The sequence below is a fragment of the Chaetura pelagica genome, unplaced genomic scaffold (assembly GCF_000747805.2).
Source record: "Chaetura pelagica isolate M959 unplaced genomic scaffold, ChaPel_1.0 scaffold328, whole genome shotgun sequence".
NCBI classification, from domain to species: domain Eukaryota; kingdom Metazoa; phylum Chordata; class Aves; order Apodiformes; family Apodidae; genus Chaetura; species Chaetura pelagica.
In genome coordinates, this window is record NW_009954216.1 from 149,091 (window position 1) to 162,381 (window position 13,291).

General features: G+C 39.5%; 1 protein-coding gene across 1 annotated transcript in view; it reads left to right on the forward strand.

Moving 5' to 3' along the window:
• CNTN6 (contactin 6) overlaps positions 1-13,291 on the forward strand; it is an 83,523-nt gene that overhangs the window by 29,374 nt on the left and 40,858 nt on the right. The window contains exons 4-7 of the mRNA XM_010003367.1: positions 189-392; positions 1,967-2,069; positions 9,271-9,455; positions 12,836-12,972. Coding sequence (XP_010001669.1) covers positions 189-392; positions 1,967-2,069; positions 9,271-9,455; positions 12,836-12,972 — 629 coding nt within the window. The remainder of the gene's footprint in view (positions 1-188; positions 393-1,966; positions 2,070-9,270; positions 9,456-12,835; positions 12,973-13,291) is intronic.

Below are 13,291 nucleotides of genomic sequence, written 5' to 3' on the forward strand. Positions count from 1 at the left end.
GACAAGAACTTTTTTGACTTTTTGAAGTGGCTTCAGGTAAGCTTAAAACTAAAGTAATGCCTACCTTGCCTTTGTGGCTTGCCCTGTAACTGGCTCCTTCTTTCAACTGGCAATATTGCACTTCAGCACTAATGGGAAGCAGATTAGACTGGAAAGGACGCATGATATGTGGATCTGGTGTTTTCTAGGCTTGTCCTATACATGGATCTTCAACAACACCACCTTACATGTTCAGGAAGATACTCGCCGCTTTGTTTCCCAAGAAACAGGCAATCTGTACATTGCCAAAGTGGAGCCATCAGACGTGGGCAATTACACCTGCCTTGTAACTAACTCGAGGGCAGAGCGAAGTGCACGGGGGCCACCCACCCCTCTCACCCTCCGCACTGATGGTAAGTCCTCTGGGCTGCTTGGTTCACAACATGCAGCACCATGCTAACTGGTTCACCTCCAGTTAAGGGCAACTGATGACACCATACATCCTGAAGGAGGTTCCCAGTAAAGTGTTTTGCAGTGGGATGTGATCCCACAGCTTCTGCTGGATTGAAATGAGATTTGAACTGTCAGGATAGGGATGATGAGATAAACGTATGAGAAGAAAGTAGTGCTCAATATTATTGAAAAATAGCAAGAGAATGTCAAATGGTATGTTAATTTTTTTCATCTTGTGCATGCCTGTTTTGAGGTTTGCATCCAGCAAAGCTTTCTAAATTTATAATCTAGGTATAGATCAAATAACAAATCTAGAAAGTTATTTCAAATTGAGACACTGAGGTGAGAAACTCACTTGAACATATACAAATACTTTTCTGGCAACACTTCTTAATTAAATGTTCACAGTGAGAAATATATACCTAGGAAATCTTTATACAAAGTTTATTCTGCAAAAAGTGCTCATCTAAATTTCAATATATTTATACTGTTTGCAAAGCAGTGGTGACAACGAGAAACAAAAGTCTGTATAGAGTTAGGTTTCCAGGATAAATAAAACTCATGTATTATAGAATAATGCTTCCACTCCTTTGTAACTTAATCAGATCACTCAAAACAAAGTTATAGTTCCACAGCTCAGAAGTTAATTTGGTATAACCTGTGATTGTAAATGCCTAAGGGCTTTTCTAACTGATTTTTTAATTTTCTCAGATCCATTCTAACAGTCTCTTTTTATCTTCTCATATCCACTTTGGTGGCCTCTGGATTGCCTCCTAAACAGGCAGCCTCTATGGCAACAGTAAAAATTGTATCTGTAATACTAGTCAGATCCCTTTTAAATAAAATAATTGGTTCATTTTCAGTGTGGGATCTGGGCAAAAGCACCATGTGCAGGAAAATATGACTCATTCATCATTATTGCTGCAATGAGTTACATTGAAAGATGCATGCACATTTAAAGGATTCAGTTAAAAGTTTACTTTGCTAAAGAAATCCCAAACCTGCTGCAAAATTAAATGTCCTAAACCGATACTGGATTATCTGTGGTGGCAGATATTTAGCCAGATTTTCAATTGTGATAACTGCATCTAATTACATCAGCCTTCCTCGAGTCTGGAACTTGCATTCCAATATTTTAAAGAAGTTTTAAATGTTTCCCAAGTATTTTGGACACAGAACTTACCCAGCGTCCTGAGAGGTGACCAATGCCATTGCTTGTTAACACTTATTAACAAGAGGTGTGAACCCTAAATTAACTGTAAAACCTTGATGCACCACACACTTGCACACACAGTATGAAGTCATGCTCTGCAACTCTTGCAGGCGCAGAGCTTGCAGATTTCCTGTAAGCTTTCAGCATAGGCTTGAATTTCACCCAACAGGCTAAGTCTGCTCCATAGACATCATGTGTTGATTGCCACGGGTGGAACATAAGGCTCCCCCCCTATTAATGCCATCCTTTTACACTGAAATTCTGTTGTACTAGACAGGTCTGAGGCTCAACTGGAGTGCTAGCTGTTTTGATGTTCAACAGGTGTGATGGGGGAGTATGAACCAAAGATTGAAGTACGTTTTCCAGAAACAACATATGCACAGAAGGGCTCATCTGTTAGACTGGAATGCTTTGCCCTTGGAAAGTAAGATTTTTCTCTTTTATTACATTGTGAGTTCTAACACCATTCTACATTCTTTCTAATTTGCACAGTAGGATTTAACTGTGAAATAAGACCAGACTTCAGGTTACAGCATTCAGTGTAACTGCACATTCACATCTGACCCACACCAAAAAGAAATGCTTTTCTGTGCAGCACCATTGTTAAGGAGGGAGCTGTATTTCAAGAGGATATAGGCTGTCCAGAATGGATCCACTAGATCCACCTGGCTCTCAAGACCTTCTTCTCCAAAGTGATGCTGAGGAGCCCTGCAGTAGCCCTTCCTACTAAAATCTACAAAGCCATTAGGCTTGTGGTAGCCTTTATTTTTCCTTCGTTGCTTCCACTGTTGTATTTGCTTACAGAAGTAGTAGTACATTCAAACAGCAAGGGATGTCTGTATTCAAAGAGCAGATGGTTAACTGAATAAGTGTAACCAGACTACAAAAATTAGTCTTTCCAATAAGCATTTGTTTTCCCTGGAAAAGCTATAATAATCTTTGATTGTTGACCTCTATTTAGTTTAAGTTCACTTTGACAATCCATTTTAAGGCTGTAAGCTTTTAAAGTGTTTAGAGCTTTCCCAGAGGTTAAAAGCCTGGCTTGCAGACAGCAGAAATTAATCAAATGTTCCTCTGGAACCTACATTGGGAAGTAGAAAAATAAAGCAAATAAAAAGTTAATAAGACAGGAAATGGCCTTCCCTTTCAGTTAAGATTTGCATATAAACTAATCTTAGGGCTAATTTTTATTTAAGGATGAAGAATAATTCTACAGAGCCATATTCAAAGGCCTATGCACTTTTTTGGCCCAAAACAAGAACCAGACCAAAACACTCCTGCTTTAAGTTGATTTTCCTTTCCAAATACTGTCAAGCTACTTCTCTTTAAATACCTCCTTAATTGTGTGTGAGTTAGTGCAGGGCTTTATATTTCAAGTTGTCATTTCATATTTCCATCTGTTGCACGGAAAGCATTTGACAATGATATATCGACTGCAGAAAAGCATTTCAAAAACAGAGTAAATGAAATGTACAAAACAGTCCCTTCTTGCTGAAAGGGTGAAAATGGGTCATCTTAATGTGGCACAAAGGTTTTGCCATTTTAAGAACATCTTGAGGAGAAAAAAAAAAAGGCAAATGAAAAGGACATATAGATAATTAAGTACCTCAGCAAGCACTGTGCTTTCTATGCTGTGCTTAGAAAATGGAGTGGCTGTTTAATATACATTTTCTTCATAGACAGGACTGCAGCTGAAAGCAGAGCTGCCATACTTCCCTGGAGTTATACTGTGTAAATGGGCAGAAATCTCTTCTTCACAGTGTGTCTCATACTGCTAATGTGCACCAAATCTAGTGTATGAGTTTGAGAGGTGCTGTTTGCAGGTAAAGGCTCCTTAGTGGCACTGCTGAATAATTTCTCCTCTCTAGATTTTCTTTTTGATAAATTGAGTCTCATGCTGAACTGTACTGTTTTCAGGCCGTTTGTTTTTTTCTCTGAACAGAGCCTTGAACCACACTTTCACTAATGTGTCAATCAGTTAAAAAGCTTTATGTCAGAGCTGGTGTTTAGATGTAAATAAAGGAAGAGAAACATTGCAGGTGAAGTACTCTTAACTTATTAGATACAAGGCCAAATTTCTAAAGGTATGTAAGTGATTAGTTGCATTGTTACAAGCTCAAGGTTTCCTACCTCCAGCTGTTTACAATTTCAGGTAGCCACATATAAATGCAGCAGTGTGACCATCTGCACCTTTAGTTGCCTAAATTCCACTAAAACTCTAGTCTCTACTATTGTCTGTTTATGTTAAAATCAATTCAGCTCAATATTTGTTGAGCTATGCTTCTGATCTACCACAAGCACTGGTGGTTATTATCTCTCTTGGATTTCAGAACTGCTTTCCCATTATCTGTAATTTTCTGTGTTCATACTGTTAGTCCACTGGTTCAGACAATGCTGTCAGCTGCTACTACTTCTGCGCTATGAATAACTGAAATCTTTCACATCTAAGGCAGGTTATAGGCCACCTGCTGTGGTTTTGGTCTCCAAAAGTCTTAAATGAAAGCACTTTCATGGTATTTAGAGAAATAGCATCTCTTTTCTATATGGAACAGCAAATCATACCTATTGGACCTTGTTCAAAAAGCACTTCCACATTTAAAATGCAAGTACAAGAGGCCAGGCATATGTCTGAGTTCTAAGGTGTCTTTTTACCTTGAGGAAACTCAAAATCACCTAAGAAGTACTCCTCCAGCCAGGATGTGGGACACCCAGAAATAACTATGTTCTGCACAGCTCTGTTCCAAAGTTCTGTTTTTTCCATTTTACATGAAAATATCATGACTGACTTACAAATAGTCTCATAGCCCAGCCATAAGTTCTTGCTTGTTTTAAGGAAAATAAATACAACAGGGCCAAAGTGTGACTATACCTGGGAAGAGGGTTTGGAGTGATAGATCTTGAAGGGACAGAAGTGCTTTGGCCAGCTCCTGACTCTGAATCCTATTTGTAGAACAGAGACCAGGAATAGTACGTAAGACCTGGAAAAGTACCTAAGTCCTCACTGCAATGGAAATACAGTTGGATAAAAAGGAATATAAATAGTATGCAGCTACCTGATGATTGTCATGGGGAACATAAACAGGCAAAAAATTGTACCATGTACTTAATTTTTTAAAAGAGGGAAAACAGAAATAAGAAATAGTAGCTTGACTTTTTCAAGTACTGCAGCCTGTGGCAATTTAATAGAAAAGATGAAGCTTTGTGTTCTGCACTAATATTCATTATGTTGACAGCATTTAATACTATGCCAATATTAAAAGTCATGTTTCGGATCAAACTGTATTAATCATGCCATACATCTAAATTATTGCTCACTATGTCTCTGAGGGGATTGAGTACCACAGTAAGAGTTGTGTTCAGTTGAGTTACTGTGCTTCTTTCTCTAGATTTCCAAAATAACTTTCTGTTGCACAAATAAGAATAGTTTCTGGAATGAAAACAAGCAAAGTGGTTTCCAGGTCTGGTGCATGCGTATATTAAACTGTCTGTGTTTTACATTTTTCTTCACTCCCTTCTTGAAGATCAGGAAATAATCTGTTCAGAATCCCTGCAGATGGGCCACTGCCAACTGAGGTTGTAAAAAACATATGTGAGTAATATAAACTAGGATTTCTTTCAACCCAGAATATTCATTTTTCATAGGAAGACCCTACGTATTCCTCTAAATGTATTCAGGGAAGGGTTTTTCTAGAGGCTGCAAGTATAACTAGATAAAATAACCATCTTTACTACACTTGCATAAAAATACCAGGCTTCATTTCTTCATTTGATGGCTATTCTAGTGTATTCTCAAGGATTTTATGTAGGAGGCTGTAAAAACGATCAATTATGCAACTCCTGATAGAGCTAATACCTTAAGACTGTATGTTAAGGGATGAGCAAACAGCTCTGGAGGATCTTCTCCTATGTTAGTTAAGGTGAGTGGCTTGTGATCACAGGAGAATGAGACAATACCAGGTTTCACAAGCTTTGCTTCTTTGCTGTTTCCCAAGTAATACACCAGGATGATTAGAAACCTGAGTGCTTTAATTATAATACCCCTTGGATCCTCATTCTTCCTTGTGTCAGCAGTTGATGCAGACATGACAGCAGCTTTCAAGCCCCAGCTTTGTCTCATTTGTTTAACTAGGCATGGTCTTCATTACTGAAGCTGTAAATTTAATTTTATTGTGAAGTGCTCTCAGATGCATAGGAGGAAAGATGAAGCACAGATGTAATGCATCATCTGGTTGTTGAGTCTTTGCTGCAAAAAGGTGGAACCTTCATCTTGGTGTGGTCTGTAATGCTGCAGACAAATTAATTTCATGTTTAGTGTGACAAGACTTGTCACCAGCCAAAAAATATTTCCCATCACCTTTTCTTTCTGAGTTAGTAAGTTATGGTTTTGTGATTCTGCTGCCTGTATGGTAGAATATAAATTAAATTAGTACTCCTAGATGCTCTGAAGTTTTCGTATAAACTGCAGATTTATGTACAGAGACATTCATATTTATGCACTGTTTTCTTATTTACTCAGGTGAAAGCAAGACATTATCCATGAAGCTTAATAAATTTAAAAGTGTACTTATTGTTTCTTTGTATATTCCAAAACTTTTTAGTCTCAAGCATTTATCTGTTTTAATCTGGTTATTGATATTGACTAAAGGAAAAAGACCACCCAGCAGTTGCAGGACCACCCCAAATCTGCACAGGAAGGTGCTAGTCTGTAGCAGTATCAGATATTTGCCTTCAATAGAATGCAAGATAATCCTACAAAAAAACCCACACATTTACCTAGACCTAAAGTAGTTTCACTTCTTAAAAGTATCAACTTGTAAGATAGAGAATTTGTTACAAAAAGAGATTTAATTAAGTTTTAAATTTAAATTCAGGGGTGTTTACCTTGAAAATGTTTCATGTGGCCTCTAGCAATATTTGATGCTAAGAGATTTGATTATAAAAATGTAAACTAACATCAGAAGAAGGTGAAACCAGCCAAAAAAACTGGCTTTTGCAAAACACAGTGATGGAAGATGCTGGAAAGCCTGTGATAATGGGGAGTCAGCAAAGTCAATGAAGAAATGTAGATCTCAAGCTGCTGTGGTAGGAAAGGTCCTTCCTCTAGGTGATGGCACACAGGGGAGCCACGGATCCTCCTGCAGGCTGCTCATCTAACCTGTCCCTCAGCCTGATGAGGATCTGCTGTCCTGACAAATGAATTCCCTTTGCTGATAAAACTAGGCCACTCAATGCAAGACTCCATGGCAGGAGAACGTAGCACTGTTAACTATTTATTGTGATTACACATTTAAAGACAGCAAAGTTGATGAACCAAACTCTGAGGTTTTCCTGTCATCCTGCTGTATTTGACATCGTCAAACACCCTTGTGTTTGGCCAAAAATGAAGCAAGTTTGCCTTGAAACATCCCCAAGGATGTCATTATAAGTATGTAGTGTGGATAAGGAAAACAGGACAGCGTCTTCAGCTGAAACCTTGATAAACTTGACTTGACAAGTTGACAGAAGGGGCCTTTTCCCATAGAGCCCTGTCTCTGGCCTTGGTGTCAGTGCAGACTTTCTTTCTTCAAGAATAGTCAGCACAAAGAAACCAAATGGCTAAAAATAGGAAATATTTAGATGAAGCACTTTCAGGTAGCAGAGCATGAATGAATGCATTTAATTGTTGTTTTTCTTCTCCCATATGGCTGCTGTTTCCCTTTAATCTCTTTGTTATTAAAAAATAGTCAGAAGAGGTGCCTTTAAAGTAAGTAGTTAAATGCTTCTGGCATTCAAGGCACTGCATGCTCCTGTTAGACAGTAGCTGTTCACCCACTGTTTAATATGCAATAGCATTTTAAAAGCCAGCTATGCTCTCCTTCATGTCATCAACAGTCTGTATCAATCTACTGCAAGACTGCAAAGCACCTCTGGCTGTTTTCCTGACTGGAGCACAGCAATTGTGGGGCAGACAAATTCTGCTCTACAGCTGCATTTCTTTTGAATAACTAAAAGTAGCTTGATTTACATGAATCCTGCATGAATTATGCCATGCAAGGTTTCTGGAAGAAACAACACCTTTTAACAGGCTAACCAGTGCAACTGAGTAAAACAGACAAGCTTTTTTTCAGTTTCCTAGTAAGGAATAATAGCAAGATTTTGTCCAAAATAAGTTTTGGTCTCATAGTGAAGGGCAGTTAATAAAGATAGTGATGATAACTACTATGTCAAACTTACCTGCAGAACTAAGCAAATTTCTAGAATTGTTATTCAGAGTGGTCTAGATGTGTATTGTCCTGTACATACTCTCTTTCTGTTTATGTTTGTAATTCCCCTGTTAACACCTGCCCAGCTGTTCAAGCCATGTAGTTTGCTGAGTACGCACATTTTTCCCAGGTCCTAGCTCTTCTGGCTTTTGGGGGAACTTGTGAACACCAAAGCCACACACTCAAAACACAGAGGTCAGACCTAAACGTAGCTGTGTAAAACAATTAATCCATTCTGTATTTGTGACTTGATTTCTTTTGTCAATAAACAAGGGCTGAAACCAGGGACCTAAATAATTCAAGGTGTGAGCAGTCATGGGCTCTGCTAAAAAAAAAGGAATAAATACCTTGTAAGTTACCACCACCGGCCAGAGACCTGGAGGACTGGCAGACAAGGACAATGTGGACTTCTAATTTCCAGAGAAGTTGTATTTACAAGTTCAGTACTGAGTATTTCCTGTTGATGTGACTTTCCATAGAAGAGTCAGCATTTCAGCCCAAACTTCTCTGAAAAGCTAACTGCTTATAACTTGTAATTGTAACATAAATTGTAACAAAATGTAACTGCTCATCTGCTTAGGAAAAGCAGCTTATTTTAGTTTGCAGAAACAGAAAGCAACTGTGAAATCCAAGACTATTAATATTTCAAAGTGTTTTGGTGACATAAGAGAACATGAAAGTGGGGGTTGTATGGTTATGGCTATTACCAGAAATCAAAAAAAAGTATTTATAGCCACCTTCACACTCCCAGGGTTATTTTATAGGATACATTAATCCAAATACAAATTATAGAAATCTCCAAAAACATGAAACAAGGAATATTATCTTTTGTCTCTACTTCACTTCAGACTTAATGTCTCATGCTTTCCACTTCCTTGCTCAACCATCTGTTTGCTTTCCTCTACCCTGGCTTCCAGTTTTTATACCTGGATTTATTCGTATTTTTACATCCTTTGAGTACTTGTCCAATATTTCCTATTTTGAGGTATGAAAATACCTGTAATGCTACAGGAAATTTGTTAGCTCTGAAAACCAGTTAATAATTCAGTGCTTCTATGCTTTTTATTTGCACTTCCAAAGTCATTCCTTCAGTCACAGTGTTTAAAAGCAGGCTTTAACCCTAAATAAGAGTTACTGCAAGGAAAATCCGAGTTGGACAAAGAAGCAATCATAGAATTGACTGAAGATTTCACCCCACTGTTGGACTTGGGCTTTGAAATAAACTGGACAGGTTACAAAATCTCAGACTTACAAACCTCTTTATATCATGTTTAGAAAGTATTTCTTCTTTTACGTAGTATTACTCTTACTAAGGACTTCACATTATCTTTTCTCTGCCATAACAAATGTTCTCTTTTTCTCTAATGTAATATAATTATTTAGTCCTGTCCCTAGTATTAGTTGGAAGAGATCTGATGGGAACTCATTGACAAACAAAATCGAACACAACAAAACCAAAGGAGTTCTTGAAATCCCAGATGTTCAGCAAGAAGATGAAGGCTCTTATGAGTGCATTGCAGGAAACATTCGAGGAAGAAACATTGCAAGAGGTCAATTAGTTGTCTATGGTAAGCAGATTATTAATTTCTTAATGTCTTAATTCTTTTTTACAGAGTATGATGGTGTTCAGATCTGTTTGGTAGGTGAAGTCTATTAACCTCTTACAGGAGATATGAATGTAGTTCAGGTCAAGCTGACTAAAAAAAAATAAAAATGAGTGGAGGTCTGCAGTGACCTTCACTGAATTACATCCTCAGCAAATAAAGATATTTTGCACTGAAACTCAGATTGAAAAGGTGAGCTGTGTTATGATGAAGTTGTAAAGGTTAATGCAAGGCAGGAAAAAATTCCTGGTACGTTTATGTGGAACATTAAGGGAAGGCAAAAAGATTTACTCTCAGTAGCTCACAGCAGCATAAAGCTGTGCTGCCCCAGATGCAGATCAGGGAAGGATTCATGAGGTTTTGGTTCATGTGAGCACAAGATTATTTCACCTCCTATCTAGCTGAGCTGTATTGCTCCATAAAGAGACAAGGACAAAGCAGGGGAAACTCATTCCACTGCCTCCCTCTCCTTCCTCCTTGTTTGAAAGTAGAGAATAATATTTCTGTTAGACTGTTCTCCCTTCCCTTTTCCCTTTCCACATGCATTAATTTCCTGTGATCCAGGTCACACATAATGGTCCCTCATAGCCAAGGTGAATTTATATGCTCTTTAGTTCCATTGTTAACAACCAGGGAAAGCAACATATTTTGACATGAGTAAGAAGGGAGATCTTTTCTTTACATCATAAATCTTGCAGGAAAAAAAAAACAACACAACCTAACAGTGTGAAAAACATCACAGAAATCTAGACTGAGCCTACAATTATAGAAGACCCCAGCAAGTATATTTATTTGTTTTTAAGTGAATCTCTTCTAATGAAGAAATGCAGACTTTGCTGATAAGATACCAGTTTCCTGTAGCCATCGTTAATATCAAGATATATGCCAGGAATAGAGCAGTCACTGCTGGTTTGAATATTTAATTATTTCTTTGCTTTTAGGGGGTTATTTTTGTTCTCTTTCCTGACTAATTTTTGCAGAACATCAATCAAGCAGTTCCATTAAAATGAAGTTCAGTATATTACCTGAACATGATTGATAACAGCACACGCAATTACAAACTATGATCAGTTAATATAATCTAAAACAATGTGCTTATTAAATGTGCTTTGTAAATTAATTAATAGCTGTTCACAGTGAAATACACAAACAACACCCATGAAGCTTTTGCACAAGATTTTTTTATCATATTAGGAGTGGGTTGGTATATTACCTACATAATTGACTTCCTCTTGCTTAATTTCTGTTCTGCAGAATTAATTAATTAATTAATTTCCGTTCTGTTCTGTTTCTTTTACTCTGTAGGCAGCTTCCCTCCAGGAAAGAGAGTTTCTTTCCTGGACACTGCTGTTTGTGTATGATACCTAGATCCATGCCCTAGGCTCCAAGAGCAATACAAATTACATTAATCAGAATTAATTTTAAGCAGGGTGAGCTGTGTCCTGGATACTGTCCCACTGTGGGAAGCAGCTCGTTGGTATCATATTAATCCAGTGTTGGACAATCTGGAAGCGCTTTGGGGAGGAGTCACGAGCTACCCACAGGGTCATGTTCTACAGGGAGGCTTTTTAACAGCTTGCTCTGCTACTCTCAAAGGATAACCATTCTCTTCCTAAAATACAATGGCTTTAAGCAAGAACTAGAGGTGTATGAAGTATATATAAATCTATATCTATACACATACGGAGACTAGAGCATTATGACTTAATAACCCAGCCAAACACTTTTTCTGGGACTTTCAGACACCAGTCACTGGTGCTGGAGGGGGATGCCCCGTTCCAGAGGCACCTACAGACCAGGCACCACAGCTGCTACAAACGAAGATTTACTACAACCAATGCTACCCAGCACTCCAGAGGAGCACAGTGAACCACAGCTCGAGTGGGAACACATTATTCCATGGCTTTACTTAAGAATTCTTACGTTTTCTGGAATATTCCTTTGAGAAGGATGACCCAAAACGTGCACACACACACAACAGGGGAAACTTCCCACTCAAAGGCACCAAGAGAAGCGGAATCACTTACACAAAGCAGGGAGGTGGGGGCTCACCCAGGGACGTATCCAGAAGGACAACACTCACCGAAAGGCAGGGATGAGGGTGCTCAGTCCCGAGAAGCTCCCTCGTGTGCCCGGGCAGGGCAGGGCTGGGCTGGGCTGGGCAGGGCTGGGCAGGGCTCCCACCCAGACCCCTGCTTGGAGCCCAGGCCCCACGCACAGCCTGAGAGGTGCCCTCCTATTGGCTGTCACACCCAGGCTCCTCCAGGACGAGACTCGTTATTGGCTGGAGACCCTGTCTGTTGATCTGAGGTCCCGCCCCCTCTTTCCCGCCGCTGGGCTGTGGCAGGTGCTGCCTGGCGAGGCTCCTGTCACGCCTGGCTCCTGTCACACCTGGCTCCTGTCACACCTGGGCCCTGTCACACCCGGGGTCAGTCCCTACGTCATTAGGGATAGTTAATTGCCCTCCAGTCAGCTCTGACTGTCAGCTCGAGCTCCTTCCCATTCCCCCCAGGCCTTGGGTGCTTCCTTGGCTGCTCCTGCAGGGGCTGCTTTCGTGTGGCAAGGAATCATACGTCAAGGTGATGTCCAGTGACAGGACAAGGGGCAGTGGGTGCAAACTGGAGCACAGGAGGTTCCATGTGAATATCAGGAAGAACTTCTTTCCTGCGAGAGTGACAGAGCCCTGGGCCAGGCTGCCCAGAGAGGCTGTGGAGTCTCCTTCTCTGGAGACATTCAAACCCCCCTGGCCACATTCCTGTGTGACCTGCCCTGGGTGACCCTGCTCTGGCAGGGGGGTTGGGCTAGGTGAGCTTTCCAGGTCCCTTCCAACCCCTAAGATTCTGTGATTCTGTGCCACAGGTATTTGGAAGCTGTTATTCTAATCTGAGCAGCCCTAACTCCTCAGCTGTAGTATTTGTGTTGTAAATTACAAAGAGTTACAGTGAACCCATGGTCTCAGGTAGATCTGTAAAACAGAGGGATAATATTTACAAATGGTGGTTTTTATTAGCTACTGACGTTTTTTTCCCCCAAGAAAGTAGAGGGCTTAGTGCTTTCACATGCAGAATTTCAGGCATATAAAATCACTGCTGCTGTAAACTTTGTCCATGAAAATTAATAATATCTAAACTGAGTTTCCTGCCCACTGGCCAGTTGATCTCTGATGTTTTTCTAAGTTAGTCCTGAAGCTTAATGCCAAGGAATTGTGCAGAATTCACTTGCAATGTAAGGAGAATATGTTGGACAAATAGTAATTAGCTTAGCTCAGTTAATTAATTAATGGCAGCATACCTCCAGCAAAATAATTTATCTTCTGCTCAAAATGTTTTGCATATTCCTTTCAGCACTCCCAGAATGGGATAAAAAAATCCAAAATGCCTTTCTGTCTCTCAGTGACAGTTTAGTTTGGGAATGTAAGGCAAAAGGAAAACCAAGCCCTTCCTACAGTTGGTTAAAGAATGGCCAGCCACTCATGTCAGAGGTAAGGTTCCTCTCATCTTCTTTGCTTTCTTGCTTGTCTTCATTTTTATGTGCTTTAGTCATGAAGTTCATTTTACAGTGCATCACCTTCCTTTCAGAAATCTAATTAACATCTATCTTCTCTAAATAAACAATAGGACCAACTTATTGCAACACAAAGCCTTGGTTCTTGGAGTTCACCTTTATTAAAAATGTGTGGTACTGGCAGTTTATGCATAGATCAATTTCCTCATGTGATTTATCTTACAGAGCATCTAATTGCTACAAAATGTGTCAGTAGATATGGATAGGTTTAAAAAGAACAATTACAGTTAGGGAAA